The sequence below is a fragment of the Theobroma umbraticum genome, unplaced genomic scaffold (assembly GCF_002168275.2).
Source record: "Theobroma umbraticum cultivar Fairchild unplaced genomic scaffold, ASM216827v3 scaffold_20.0, whole genome shotgun sequence".
NCBI classification, from domain to species: Eukaryota; Viridiplantae; Streptophyta; class Magnoliopsida; order Malvales; family Malvaceae; genus Theobroma; species Theobroma umbraticum.
In genome coordinates, this window is record NW_018397266.1 from 4902881 (window position 1) to 4918340 (window position 15460).

Sequence of the window (15460 nt, forward strand, 5' to 3'; positions counted from 1 at the left end):
GAATGGAATAATAATTTGATCATCTGTCTCTCTATATTATCTCTTTTATTTATGCATGATTTTGAAAAGTTTGCAAGTTGCACAGACACGTGCATGTCCACTATACTCTCTCATCATTCCAAGTCATTATTTTGAGTTCCTCAAACTTTTTGGATCTAAACTGCCAAAAATTAAAAGGCAAAGCTCTAAATCTAATTGAGAAGTGTGGAGGGAAACGATGATTCAGTGATTGAAGTAGAGAACAAACAGAGTCGCAAATGGGGATTTCCACTAAAATAATGGTTTTCAGCTGCGGTCTGGTAGAATTCAAGGTTTTTGCTTTCAGACCAAGACAAAAAAGGATTAAAAAACTTTACTGTTTCAAACTTGAAATGCCAATCTAGATACTGATTAGGGACTTTGCATTTGCCTTCTTCACACAAACTCAATATGCTATCCTGAACATACTAAAGCCTTAGAATACATCCAAATTATAGGATATTTCTAAAAGAATAGCATTTTGGGTCCTCTGGCTTTTATGCAAACATTGCTCTCCTTCTCCAAATTTCCCTTCCAGCTTTCAGCAGTGGACATTGCTCACTTTCCCGAAGTTCCACTTCCAGCCTTCAGCAGTGACGCATATAGCAACTCATTCCAAGCGTCAGGTACTCCAGGCAAGCACCAATGACTGCAATCTTGAACTCCCACTGCAGCATTCCTTTCTTCTTCTGTCTTATATTCTCTTCTGTAAATAGAAGGATGCGCATCTTTTCTGTAGTCTGTAAGCCTGCTTATGTTCAGATATATAACTGGAGTTTTGGAATTTTGAAGCACAAGTTCTACAGCTCTCATTTTGGAAGGGTACTTTGTCAAGTAAGTTTCATTAAAGATGGGCTCTGTTTCCTGGTGACATTTTCCACCAGAGTTCCACTGGCCTCCCCTGCAACCACATTTAAACTCTTTAGAAATTTCTTCTCAATGGCATATTGGATGCCCCTACATGAAAATAAAATTAAAGTTTGGCACGCTTCAATTCTGGTTTTGGCAGGTCAGTTGAAAGTTTTGGTTTGCTTGAAAAGCCAAGATCAAAAGAACCATGAAGGTTCAATTGAAAGTGTTGGCTTACTTGACAAGTGGCTTTCAAAAACTGCATGAAGGTTTGTAATTACTAATAAATTGACATGAGTTAGCTTTAGGCTATTCCAACGACTGAGATATAGAATCATCTCAAGATTATAGGCCAGGTGGAAGGACCTACTCCTGTATAACTGTTTTCAAACTAGCTTGATTGGAGTCTGCTATTTTCTAATTTTTGGACATGGTAAGAGCTCGAGAAGCAAGGGGGAAGATCCTAATTTCCAGTATAAGTCAATTTTGAGTTTTCACTCCACTGGAAAAGATTATTTGTTTCATATATACATATGTATGTATTAACTTTTGCCGTTTAGCAGACTATACATTTCCAATATTTCAAGTTGTCTAAATAGCGAATCTCATGCTTCCAAGGTGTAGCCTAAGCCATGTTTAACACTCAGCTTCTACAAATAAGGGCTTAATTCAAGGAAAATGCCACAGCAAGCGTGGCTAATGGCTAATGTTGGGTACAATTTCAGATGGAACTCAGCATACATAAGCATCGGGTTTTCTAAAGCCTGAAATGTGCAAAACATTTTTTAAGCAATAAAATCTTGACTTTTTCATAATTGTTATCCAGAAAGGCAAACATCAGAGTCAAACCAAGCGTAACACAGTGTTCAGTCATGAAGGATTGAAGGTAAAGCAAACTGATATACATCATACACAGCCACAAAACATGACACATGGTTAATATATATATTTAAAGAAAAAGGACCCCTACCAGAAATGGGTGACTGAATATCCCCTGAAGAAAATCTGAGTTCGACTGCTATCAATGTTCTTGTCTATCCATCTGGACCAGGTGGTGAGTGCCTTTTGATAAGCTTTCAGGACTTTCAGTCGTGGGTAAACATAGTCACCTTCTTGGTAATAGTCTTCTCTGAACGACCAGAAAATGCACAAATCTTTAGAAACAACTTCAATTATTTGCTGGCAGCATAACTCTCTGATTTTATTTGTTTGCTTGTTTTATTAAAAAAGGGTATGATGTTACGCAGAAACATTCAAACTGATGCCACAAAAAATCCTTCTAATAAAGGTTTCATTTGCTTTTCCTCACAGATTGATGAAAGAAACAAATAGCCTCATAATAATCACATAGCTTTGAAACATCAGATGTTGAAGTATGGTTGCAAGTACTCAACAAATGGAGTTACTGGTACTCACCCTTTGGAAGTTTTCTCATGGGTCCACCAATGACCTGTATTGAAGACCATGAGTTCAGCATCATGATACATTGAAGTTGCTGGATCCATCAAATCCAATCTGAGTGTCTCAATTGATCTATTTTCTCGCTTGAAAGATGATTCTTCAACAAGAAATGGGGCAGCAACAAAGTCCACCGAGCAATTATAATCCTATAAGGCATCAAATTCATGTTCCACTGAGAGATGCATCTACAATAAGTACAGATATAGTAATGACAACACAAGGATCTGCAGAGACTTGCCTCAAACCTGAAAGCATAAAAACCCTTCTTTTTGAAATCGCTCCTTCCAGAAATTTCATAAACTCTTTTCCTTTTCTTGATGCTACGGCGAAGAATACATACCATAGACTCCCACATGTTCCTATTCAGGGAATCCCCGATAAAAACTAGCCTCTTTCCTCTCAGTCTCTCCAGAAAATCAGTTGCATTCAGCCTGAATGGATGAAGAAAGAGTTAAAAGAGTTGTTATGCACAAGTACACTGAAAATATGCAAAATTCCATTCAAGATGCTGGTATTTGGAAATTCATCGGTGAAACATTTCCAATGTGACACCCTTAATAAAATCATGGAACATTAGGTCATTTACCCATTAATGCCTCCACAAATACAATATTTACATTTCAATTTAAGAACTGTTCAACTATTAGGACTTGCCAGGGGAGCACATTTTAGCATTCTCTCAAGCTTCACAATTGAACTAGACTTAAGCAAGTTCTTCAACAGTATCAGCATCTTGTCTTGTTATTATTATAAAATGCAAACTACAATGAAATCTTGATACTAATTTGAAAACAACCTTTGGTAGGTATAAACCATACTTCTATATCACCCAATAACAAAATTCTTTACAGAAGTTACAGAGCATATCTTTATGTTCCTTGTATCATGGTTGAAAAGAAGGGAGAAACCTATAACCAAAGATAAACGCACATCAATCTAGATCTTACCTTGGTATGTCACATTTGTTTGGCCGCCATCTCCATTTAATGTAGCCATTATCAGGCCTTCCATTGCGCTGACAATTAAAATCTCTATCAATGTAAGGACAAGAACCTGGACGATAATATGGCTTCAAACGATCATCCCTAACCCACCTACCATCAAAGAGATCACAAGTCTCAAAAGAACCATTAGGTCCTTCCACAACTTGAGGATCAGCATTGGGGGAGTTTATGGTTTTATTTTCCACAACCAAATTTCCTTGATCATTCAGTTCCATATCCTTGTCTTCTCCAACAGAAAGCCCAACAACTTCCCCATTATTTGACAAATTGTCCACATTGTTGTATTCTGCGTTCACATTATTAGCATCACCGGGATTATCAACAAATTCCCCTTCAATAACTTTATTGGCGTTCACGTTTTCACCAACCAAAGTTACATTATTTACTGTCTCAGAGAAATTCCCCAACTGGGTCTTATCCAATATCACTTCATCTCCATTTGAACCTAGAAGGTTTCCATTTTCAGGAACAACCGAGCCATTTGCATCTTGGGCTGCCGTTTGAATCCTTCCTCCTCCTTCAGCGTCAAAGTTTCTATTTTCAGCCCCCTCATCAGCATTCCCCAACTGGGTTTCCTCTATATCAATATCCACCCCATCATCTTCGTTCTCCTCGGAAAAATCTTGCTTTTCACCAACCTTTGCCCTATTGTAAGTTTCAATAGTTTTCTCAGTATCCACAGGCTTCTGCAGTTCCTCAGTGGCATTAGTAAGGGCAACAGAAGGAGGAGGAGCAGGAGAAGTAGAAAGTGGAAAAGAGGAATGAAGTGAAACGGTGGCATTGCTAACACTGTAAGAGCCTTGAAACAAAGACCCCACAACAGGACCCTTAAGAGAGTTGTTAAGCAAGAGTCCCGTGATTACAATAAGGGAGGCTACCAACCCCCACCCCAGCCTAGAAAAGACCTTTCCCCTTGGTGACAATTGCTCTAATAAAACATGTTTCTTTACATCCATATCACTTGGAAGGAAGAAGAGCGAAGAGCGAAGAGCGAAGAGCGAATGGTTCACTTCACCTCAGAGACAGAAAAGAAACGAGCGAGGAAGAGATGCAGTGATGTTAGGTGCGAAAGAAGAGAGGAAGGATATAGTGGTCCGGAGATGGCGAAGAAAATAGGGAATGGGCATGGTTTGCAAGTGAAGAACGGGTCTATATTCGGACAGGTAGTGACATTCCTTTTTAGTGTTGTTTCGAAAATGCTAAGAGAATGTGAGCAAGAGTTAATGAGGGGGAACCGCGTAAAAGAGTGATGGGCAATGAGATGGGTGAAACAGAGCTGGAAAGGTTTCTACTTGCAACCGTTGCGTTTGGCTTTTGTGCCAAATGGTGAATTGAGGAATTTACAGGGAGAAGGCCATTTTAATTCTGGAAGGAAAACCCCTTTTTCTCCTTCGAGCAAATAGGGTCTCGCTGTATCTGCAGAAGAATCTTTTTCCAAATGTATAAGGAAGTTAATTAATAAAAAGGGTTTTACACTTTCCATCAACAGATTAAATCATTACCAACACCCCATGATTTTAGCAACTAGTATGACATTGATTGGAATTAGTATTCCATACCCATTTGTCCTTGCAATTTCCATCCCCACCACACTGAGCGTATCATTGTTGCTCAGCTCATTATCGAACAAACAAATTACTAGTACTACTGCATTACACAAACAAGGCTTTGTCAAACAGAATGAGTCCATGGACTCCTGTAATTTTTGCCATGCAGACAAGGGTAGTTTTGTCAAAATCCTGAAATCTATGATTGTTAACCGTCAAAAGACTGAAAACCCGGAACATATTTTCCCGCCGATACTTAGATGCTGACACGTGGGACAGCTACAGTTACAATGGTTTGAGCGTTGTGAGGTTGGTTTGCACGCCCGCAGGTGCGTGAACAGAGATACGTGCACCGCCAACCACATCCCTTGCGCACTTTTACACGTGTCACAATCGAGGATGGATTCCCGCATTTGTCGGACAGTGATCATTCCGGTTGCAGCCTTGCAGGTGCACACTCAAATCTTTTTCTGTCTTTGTTCTTTACAGATTTCTACTTCCACGAAAAAGGAAAGGAAAATTCGTGCAATGGAAGCGACAATTTACAAGATCCGAGAGAAAACCGACGACGTTTGCATGAAAGGACTAAACCCACTCTACATTAACGCCTTGTGTCCTACAAAATGATTTTGTGAATCATCCTTCAAAGGAAGAATCTGTTAATGAAAGGAAGGAAAGTCCTAAATCAATGAATTCCTAGAGGTTTTACCCTTGTCGTTCTTTCTCTCTCAGTGTATCTCTGCATTCTACTGTACTTTCTGTCCCTTATTTTCAATTTTCTTTTTGGGTTTATTTATCTTCTCTTAATCATTAAGCATGGTGTTGAAGAAACCCAGTTTTGAGATTTGGGCTTGTCCTGTCCTCCGAGTTCCTCTATTATTTGTTTTCTTAATTATGTGGGGTGGATTCTTATAGGGATTTGCGTAGTTGCTCTATGAATCGGGGCTTGGTAGAATTGCTAAACAATCTGTTATTGAAAAAACATAAAAGGATATGGTTTTTGGCATTTCAAGTCCGAGGAGATGGAGAGGTTGCAAAAAGGGTTCGCCTACTCCTACAATAATTAATTATTTTACAACGATTTAAAAGAAAAACCTATCAATTCTTATCGCTTGTTTTGACCTAAAAAATTATTTAGCTGAGTGGAGAGGGAGCCTGATTGCTATGACCTATGTAAGAGATAAGACTAAGGACCGTCGAATTGAATTGTAACAATTTTAAGACGTGAAATTAAAGAGGATAAGGATAGTATGCATGTTACTCTAAATGACAGGCCTGTATTTAGGAAAGTTGTCAACCTAGATTAGGGTGCGACTAGCTGTGAACATGGGTTCATACTTGATACCGATAAGCATGCAGAGAACGATGGACCCCAAATATTGCGAGCCTGGGTTCAATGGAGATTACAGATGTCAATTACAAGGCAGCCCATACCCTGATTGATCAAGTTAACAGGCCCACTTGACACATTTTTGGCAAAAGCCAAATCATACATAGAGTATAGAATCGAGATTACAGCAAAACCTGCCGACTTGCCTAGTTTGTCGAGAGGCTGATGGGATCAATCCGTCAACAAAAGACGAGCTTTTGTCTTAGAGTGTCTCCTTTATTTTTTAATTTGTTGCAGAAGGGACAATAATAATGGTGGTGAAGATGTGCAAGTGTGTGGAGTTGCTTAAACCATGAAACTGGCAATTGGCAAATATATTCCAACGGCGATTTGGACGTAACCCCAAAATGACAGTAAGATTTTTGGCCCATTCTTTTCGATCTATAATTTGTAGTCTAAACTCGCACAATGCCCATACTTCTGTCTTCTTCATAGCTCGCTTTATAGTATAATAGTAAGTATTCTATGTCTGTTCCTCTAAATCAAATCTGTAGCATTTTTATATTTCGATGAGATTGAAAATAACGATAACCATGAAGTTGATACTCTAAGGATGAAATAAAATGTGCTGGCCAAAAAAATAATGACAATGTTGAGAGGGCAAAATATAACTATTAAAGGATATTAGTTAAAATTGGTATATTAATGCACAATTTTAATTTGTAATTCCTTAGAAATTAAAATTTATGAAAGTAATAAATTACTTTTATAATAACAATAATGATATTCTTACATTTTACGCATTCAAATTTAATAAAATAATACTTTGTTACTTTTATATATATGTGTATGGGGAAAAAGTAAGATTTTATTGCTAGATCAAACGGGAACAAAATCCCCATTACATTGTTTGTCAATAACTGTCTCACATTAACTAGTGGACTCTTATATACTACAAAATTTTCCTCAAAAAAGGAAATCCCTCATTAGCCATATGATCAGCTTCTATATTACCCTCCTTATAGATGTGCCGAATCTGCACTTCCCATGGAATGGCTTGAATCAATCATAGTTAGTACATGGATGATGGAATTCACTAGCATATTCAACTTTTAATCATAATTTTACACCGTTTACTAATTTTTAAAATAAACACTCCGTTCTAAATATATAAATAATGTTAATGCTTAAATATGAAAATTTTAAAATGTCTTTGTTTTCTTTTTTTCATTCTTTCTTTTCTTTTAAGGTGACCAACAACGTTCTCTTATATTGATCGGTCACTCATCTCTCCAGACTCATTTTGAAACAGAATGTTCCCGTTGATTGTGGGTAGTAAAAAAAAACTAAAAAAATTAAAAAATTAAAAATTATAATTTATATAATAATAATTTTTAAAATTAATAAATAGTAAAATTATTTTAAAAATATTATTATATCATTAAACTAATAAAAATATTAACGATTAACTAACGATAAGACTTATATGTCCGATAAAAATATTTTTTTAATATAAAATATTTATTTTAAAAATTAATAAATTTATATGTAATTATGATTAAAAATTAAAAATATTAGCATATTTTTAAAAAATAAAAATAAAAAAGAAAGTGTCTAGTGCGTTCGGAGCCTGGACCACTTACCCCATGGGGACCGCTTGTTAGGCGTCCCACCATACCTGTTGTGCGGTTGGAGTGAACCAACCATAGTGCACCAAGCTTCGCGGAACACCATTGCGCGGCACACAATGAAGCTCCCTAACGGGGCTTCCATCTTGCATGTTCAAGCTGATTTAAAGGTTGCAGTTCCGGCTCAAGGATAAAAGTTGGCTTTAAGTCTGAAATTTTTAGTAGGTCATCTAATTTTATAATAATAATATAATTAATTATATTAAAAATATATAAAAATTATGATAATTATTAAAATATTTACCTATCTCTCAAGCTTAGTAAATATTTATTTTCTCTCTTTTTTATATTTTTATTGATTCTCAACTCTTTAACTCATTTTTTATATAAAAGTCAAAATAATTAATAAAATAATATTTTTTTTTATTTTTTTAATTATGTATTCAATTATCTCTAACAGTTATTTTTTTTATATATAAAATCTATTATCTTTTTTATTCAATATATAATATCCACATTTGAATTTTTTTCCTCATTTGTTCTATTTTCTTTTACTTTCAATTTTCTTTTAAAAAATACATAAAAAGTCTACTACGCTATTAACTTCGTAAAGCCATTAGTCTTATTTGCGGTTTGTAATAAAAATTCAATAATTAAGTATTATTATTTTAATTTTTATAATTTTTTTATTTTAATTTCAAATTTATATTATATTATTATATTATCTCTATTTTATATAATAACTTATTTATTAAATTATAAATTTAATTAAAAATATTATTTTTTTAATTTTAATAACAAATTATTTAAATATTTAACTTTAGATCTTCCAGATTATTGAACCGTCTGAAATGTTAATTGTAGACCAAAGTCATGTTCGGCATCCTCATTATATGCCAACCGTCTCGTAGGCTTGCTGTTAGGCTATGTGCAACAAGATTGGGCTTCGCCGACCACACTGCAGGTGCAGGCATAATGGGGTGCTCATCCGCACCAGGGGTCGATGGAGCCAACCCCAACCCTACTGGGCGTCTTTTTCCTTTCCAGTTCTTTTGTATTAAACCGTATAAAGAAAAGCAAATCGCTAAATCTACATCCCCTGGCTTTATACAAATAAACGGTTTAGTCTATCATATAGTATATGAGAAAATGGAATATCATAGTATTGTATATGGTCTAATAGTGAAGAGAAAATACACCCTACCAGATTGATTGGGATAGAAGACCAAACTGCGAGAGCAGATGGAGAAACTACATGCTATATATTTCTAACATATTTTCCAAAATTTCTTGACAGAAGCTCAATCGACTCAGCTAATTTTCCAGTAAGGAACAAGAAGCTTATGCATGACTTTTTTCTTTTCTTTTTTTTTTTTGTTCCCTTTTTACAGATGAATACAAGCATTCAACAACTATCAACACCAATCACAATTTTTTTGCATTTCAAAGCTCTGCAACTGAATAGGCACCAAAGTTCAAGGCAACCATTTGTCACCTAGGGCCAGAAAGCTCCATGGCTTCTATCACGAGTGAAGATTCTTCTATAAAATCTGAGTATCTTTGCGGAGGGTTATCACATGATCGGAACCTTGGTGTCTCAACCTTCTGTGAGGCCTCCCATTTCTCGGCTAAGCCATCACCCTCTAGCATCCTTAATACTTCAGACATCCTTGGACGGTGTGAAGGATTGAATTGAGTGCATAAGAGGGCAACTTGAACCATTTCTTCCAACTCAACTCTGTCAAAATTGCCCTTTAGATCCTTATCCACCAGCAGGCTCAGTTTACCTTCCTGATGTAGCTTCTTCACCTGCAAGCAAAGTCAACCAATTAAGAGAACATTTCCCAGGAAGAAGACAAATTACAAGGAAGGTGATGGGAGGGAAACTAATGTAGAAGTTTAGTCCTCTTAGTTTTAGCATGGTTAACAACAGAATGTTGAGTAACGTTGCAAGGCTAGAATCTCATCTAAAGACTGATGTTAACAATCACCTTAATCAGATGTCTTCCAATGTTTTGTTGAAAATAGTATGCATATAGGGACCAAAAAGAAGGGAGCAAAATTATTCATGCAGTTATATTCATCATTTGCACTACACATGCAACATCCTTAAATAACAAGAAATACTAGTTAATATTTATTCCACGTCAATTTAAATTTCAATTGCATGCATTTCTCAATGCACCTAAACTGTAAATTTTAACAAAACTCTGCAAGCAAACAGAGAGAGAGAGAGAGTACCCAATCAAGCATTACTCCCTTCTGGTTTGCTGCTCGTCCAAAATCCAAGGCCTTCTGACCTGTGATTAGCTCAAGGAGCAGGATCCCAAACCCAAATACATCTGTCTTCTCTGATGACTGACCTGTTGATAAATACTCAGGAGCAATGTGACCAACAGTACCACGAACAGCAGTAGTAACATGAGAATCTCGGTGATCTAAAAGCTTTGCCAACCCAAAATCTCCAACAACTGCCTCAAAGTCTTCATCCAACAAAATGTTGGCAGCTTTGACATCACGGTGAATAATTTTTGGGTCACACTGTTCATGCAAATAAACAAGCCCCCTGGCTGTACCTAAGGCTATCCTCTTCCGCCTTGCCCAGTCTAAAGCTGGCCGACCATGTATGTGATCTGATAGGACATCCCAAATTTGATAAAAAGGGAAAACTATTATAATGGACCAGATGCCAAATTCTAGCAAGATTTATCACTTCAAAATGTAATTAAAGGCACACAGGAGGATTCAATCTTCATTTAATTTCCAAGTTGAACGACTAACTTAGAAAAATTAAAATATTGAAAGAAAACCCAGCATGGCTCAAGCAGTCAACAAATACAAGGGGTGATTTACACACATGGTTGAATGAAGCAGCCTCTTATGCTACAAGGTTGGCTAAATTCTATTCCCTGAAATTGCCTTCTGTTGTTAATTCTGGACCACTTTAAGGAGACTATATTTTACACAGGGATCTATTATAATAGTGACGAATGCCAGTCTACATGATCCGAAGAAGTTGAAAATTGTTTCCCTTTCAAGACCACACCATACCCTGTATGTTTGAGTTAAAATGAAGATGTGCCAATTATCATCCAAACCTATATGCTGCCTAAAGCTGGACACATCATAAGTACAGTTTCAAGAAGCAGCATAGCGGTGCAATATGGAATGTACAGATGTAACACTGACTCAAAATTCAAAAACAGCAGTTCTGCAGGAGGCAGCGATGTCATGGTGCTGCCAGCCATAGCTTTTGATGAACCTAGTAGCATATCTGAAGGTCTTAAACAAAAATAGGAATGAGAAATAACGACCGAAACTCAGTAAACTAACCTCTTAGTCTAGAAGCTACACTTCCATTTGGCATATAGGGGTAAACCAGGAGCCTTTCATTCTCAGTTGTGCAGAATCCAGATAGCCTGAGTAGATTGCGATGGACAGCTAAACTTATTGTCTCTACTTCTGTCTGAAATTGGATTTCTCCACCAGCTATGTTATGGTCCTTCAGCCTTTTAACAGCCACCAGAGTCCCATCATTCAAGCATCCCTTGTACACTATCCCAAATCCACCTCTCCCTAGAATGTTCTTGGAGTTGAAATGGTCAGTTGCAGCCCTAAGTTCTTTAAATGTATACCTTTTCAAATGGCCCAAGCATACTTCCGGGTCATATTGTTCTGCCATGCAACATGTAAAAGGATAAGAATTAGAGGATAACAGAGAAAGAAAACATTATCTTTTATGCATCCAACAAGATAGGTTACAAAGTCCTCACTTGTGCTTCCAAATTCGTTTCTGCCTCTTTCAAGGCATTCAACTTTTCTCTCTCATCTTACCCAAGTACATTTATCAAAATGCAAAATTACAAAAATGAAGCTTTACTTCATATATCTGCAAATAACGCTTCTAGACACACTGTACTTAAAAGCTTTACAATGAGCAATTACAAGAACTTGCTTAACATATAGTATCGAAAACCGTAACTTCATATTAAAATGTGTTTCATTGCAAATATTGCAAAGAATATCAGCTACATGACCACATGATTGTTGATTTTGGCAAGATTTCAGAGAAAACATGGATAATACATGAGAACATTTAGGAAAAAGCTTTTCCCTACCATGAACCTTATTCTCATGAAAGACAATGCCATGTGCAAAGAAACTTTTGTTCCTCCGCATGCAGAGCTCCTAAAACTAATGGAATTAATCATAGCATAACTGCAACAATAATTGCCTAGCAGTAGCATACACATGTGAATTAGGAGTCCTTGCTGACAATAAATATTAATAAAACATAAGAGGTACCATAATCTCTCATATCTATGCATGCAGAAAACTTATATATCAGAACTAGTAGCACTGGTAAGAATATAAAGTCAAAATAAATAATAGTAAGATCAGGAATGTTTAAGAAGCTTACCATTGACATCAAAGAAAATCTGCTGGTTGTGTCTATATCGCCACCAAACAAGTAATCCTATAAATAGTATGATGAAAAAAGCAGCACCAAAGCTTGCACCAAAAGCAACAGCCACACGATGACCTTTTGATCCATAGTCCGATTGAGCTAAGAAATCAGAGATCCAGATATTCAAACATGTAATCAAACTGTAACGCAGAAAAAAAATGTCAAAAAGATTTATTAAAAAATGCATGTATAGCACAGTAATAGACACCTTTTAGACCATCTGGTGGGAGAGAAAGAGGCTCCGGAAAGACAGCAGAACAGTTATTGCCTGCTTTAGGTCCACAAATTAAAGGGTTGCCAATAACTCTGAAAGTGTACAAGAACCATAGTTTATAACAAAGACACCATAATAACATGCATTTAAAAGCATTAACAGTAACAGGGGAAAGATTAGCTCACTTGAATGTCCTTGCTGATATTTTTGGCAGGGAACCACTCAGATTATTATAAGACAAGTCCCTATTACAGAATTTATACACACCAGCAAGTAAATGTACATGCAAAATAATGTAACAAAATATCATCTACTTATAAGGTTTTCAAAATAGCATTTTCAAGAACATCAAAATATGAGATACACAAGTCCAGACGCATACACAAGAGTGAGACCTCCAATGTTTGACAAAGAATCTGGGCAGGCTCCGGTAAGGCTATTGTTGTTTAACCGCCTGACTTGTCCAGCAAGTAAAATAAAACATGTAAGAAATAGAAACAGTAGATGCAAGATGCAAAAGCAGTAAGAGTTTTTGAAAACTTACAAATAGTTTAGGTTTTTTAGGTCTCCCAAGGAAGTGGGTATTTCACCGCTGAAAGTATTGTTGGAGAGATCAAGGGTCTCAAGCTTCTCTAACTTCCCAATGGTAGATGGAATTGGACCTGAAATAGCATTATTTTGAAGCAACCTACAACAGAAAACGAACGCACATGTCAATAACTTCAAAAAAAATGCAGCAACTCTGGGTCTCAAGATGAGGGAAACCCAACAATACACAGATAAAAACTTGTTAAAAATTATATGCAACTTTAGTTACGCAGAGGCAATAACTTACACTGACTGCAAGTTGCTAAGATTTCCAATTGATGGAGATAAGGTCCCAGATAAGCTCTGACTGGGAAGTCCCCTGTTGAAGTGAAATAAGAGTCTTCATTAATATTATGCGCCAAAGATAAAATGAACGGCCTATGGTAGATTCTCAGTTCAGTTTTCTATTACCGAAACCTGTTTGAAAGAGGCAAGATATGAAAGAGAAGAAGAAAACTTACAAAGCAGAAACATAGCCATCTGGAGAGCAAGTAACCATCCTCCAACTACATGGATCGACAGAATTCATATCCCAATTCTCCAGAACATTATATGGGTCGTGTAGATTATATTTAATGGCCATTAAAGCAACCACTGCTCAAAAATTCATCAAAAACCGAGAGAAGATAAAAATGCGAATTAAACCTCTTTTCTAATTAAGCGAAATTGCGGTAAAACTTTGGAAAACAAGGATTTTTAAGCGAAAGCTGTCAAATTAGAAAAGACTTAAACAGCAATGTGTCAATATGTAGTTATACTGGTATGTCGGTTAAGGGCCGTTCAGACATTCTTGCAGACCATCAAAGCATTTACTCCAAAAAAAACAAAAGAACCCATGAAATTGGAAATTATCAATCACTTTAAGAAGTACTACAAAACGAAGAAAAGTGATTACTGAATTTCACTACACTACTTAAGAAGGAACAAAAAATAATTCAAATTTACAGGCAGATGACAAAGTGAAAAACTTTACCTGTAAATTGGATGCAGAGAGAGAGAGAGAGAGAGAATTTTTAAAAGAAACTAACCTTCAAAGTTTATACCAGTGGGAGAAAGAGTAGCAGAGGAAATCCCCATCAATGCCAAAACCAGTAAGCCCAGTCTAAACAGCATCAAACTCTTTCCGTCCATAGTTTACAGTCCCTCAGCTCATTCAAACTTTACTTTCTCTGAAAAACCAATATCCTCTGATCAACACAACCATGACCAGCCATTCTTCAAATGAAGCCGAATTCTCTTTCCTTGCCTTATCCAAGCAAAAGACGTCCTTTTCAGACTCAGAACCACATAAACTGAACCGACCATTACCCTTAAAGGAACTTATTCTTCTTTTTTTGGAACCTTTTCACTTCTAAAACAATATCAAAACTGCATCTTGATTAATACCCAGATGCTAAAAAGACTTTAGTCTTGCAAAACGACTGAAGCTGAGATGGAGAGAATACGAACCAAAAGGTAAGCAGTAGAATGAGCACCAAATGAGCTAGGACAAAGAGCTAAAAAAAGAGAATTTTCTCGAGAAACAAGCAGCCATTTTTTTCCTGAAATTCTGAGATCCTAGAGATCTGAGAGTGCCGGTGTTTGATTTCTATATGTTTTGGGTTGATCCCCACAAATGCCATGTGGTTTTGCTCTTGGTTTCTAGCTCAGCCTTGCTCTTCACTGTTGATTCCACTACCATTATCTTTTGGCAACCCCTTTTTTCTCTTTTGAATTCCCTCTAAAACACAAAGCAAAAAGATGAATGAAAGGAAGAAAGAACCAAACAAGCAGAGGCCAAAACAAAATGCCAAAGTCGACACAGATACAGATGCACACACCGTAACAAAAACAGTGTTCTTTTCCAGCCTTTTTTCTTTTCTTTTTTAAAAACAGTGAAAATCAAACATCTATTTTAACTTTTTTTCAAACAATTTTATGAATTTTGGATTTTCCTTTTTTCTTTAGAGGGGTTTGTTAAAAATTCGGTTATTGGACTGGAGAGATGCCTGGGATTTTTAGCAGACAGAGAACATTGGGATGTCTATGGCCAAAGGGAACAAAATTAAAGAAATAAATAAAATTTTATATATTTTTTTGTTGTTGTTGCAGGTAAGTTTTTTGACAGGTCACGTGCTTGGATTGTCCTGGCCTTTGTTGGTTTTCGGCTTAAATTCCATTTTTTTTATTTAATTTAAATATTTATATTCTGTTAAAGTTTTTGCCGGATTGGCCCACCTTGCTAAAATACGCAGGATGCTTTAAAAGAATGTTTAACCGGGATTATTCATTTCTTCACATCCCACCCCAATATATACAGTTATTATTTTAATGAGGTATTTGATTTTGTATAATTTGGTTAATGTATTAAATA

At 36.2% G+C, this 15460-nt stretch overlaps 2 protein-coding genes across 2 annotated transcripts; both read right to left on the reverse strand.

The window, feature by feature from the left end:
- Positions 1-235: 235 nt before the first annotated feature.
- TBL2 (trichome birefringence-like protein (DUF828)) lies at positions 236-4706 on the reverse strand. The gene is made up of 5 exons (XM_021437119.1): positions 3276-4706; positions 2567-2759; positions 2284-2474; positions 1838-1996; positions 236-919 (listed from the first exon to the last, which is right to left on the reverse strand). The coding sequence occupies exons 1-5, from the start codon at positions 4286-4288 to the stop codon at positions 577-579; spliced, it is 1899 nt and encodes a 632-aa protein (XP_021292794.1). The 5' UTR covers positions 4289-4706; the 3' UTR covers positions 236-576.
- Positions 4707-8941: 4235 nt separating this feature from the next.
- NIK3 (NSP-interacting kinase 3) lies at positions 8942-15133 on the reverse strand. The gene is made up of 11 exons (XM_021436957.2): positions 14136-15133; positions 13569-13701; positions 13355-13426; positions 13064-13207; positions 12902-12973; positions 12705-12764; positions 12514-12611; positions 12258-12404; positions 11171-11512; positions 10079-10470; positions 8942-9646 (listed from the first exon to the last, which is right to left on the reverse strand). Exons 1-11 carry the CDS (start codon positions 14236-14238, stop codon positions 9329-9331), a joined length of 1881 nt encoding a protein of 626 aa, XP_021292632.1. The 5' UTR covers positions 14239-15133; the 3' UTR covers positions 8942-9328.
- Positions 15134-15460: the final 327 nt, after the last annotated feature.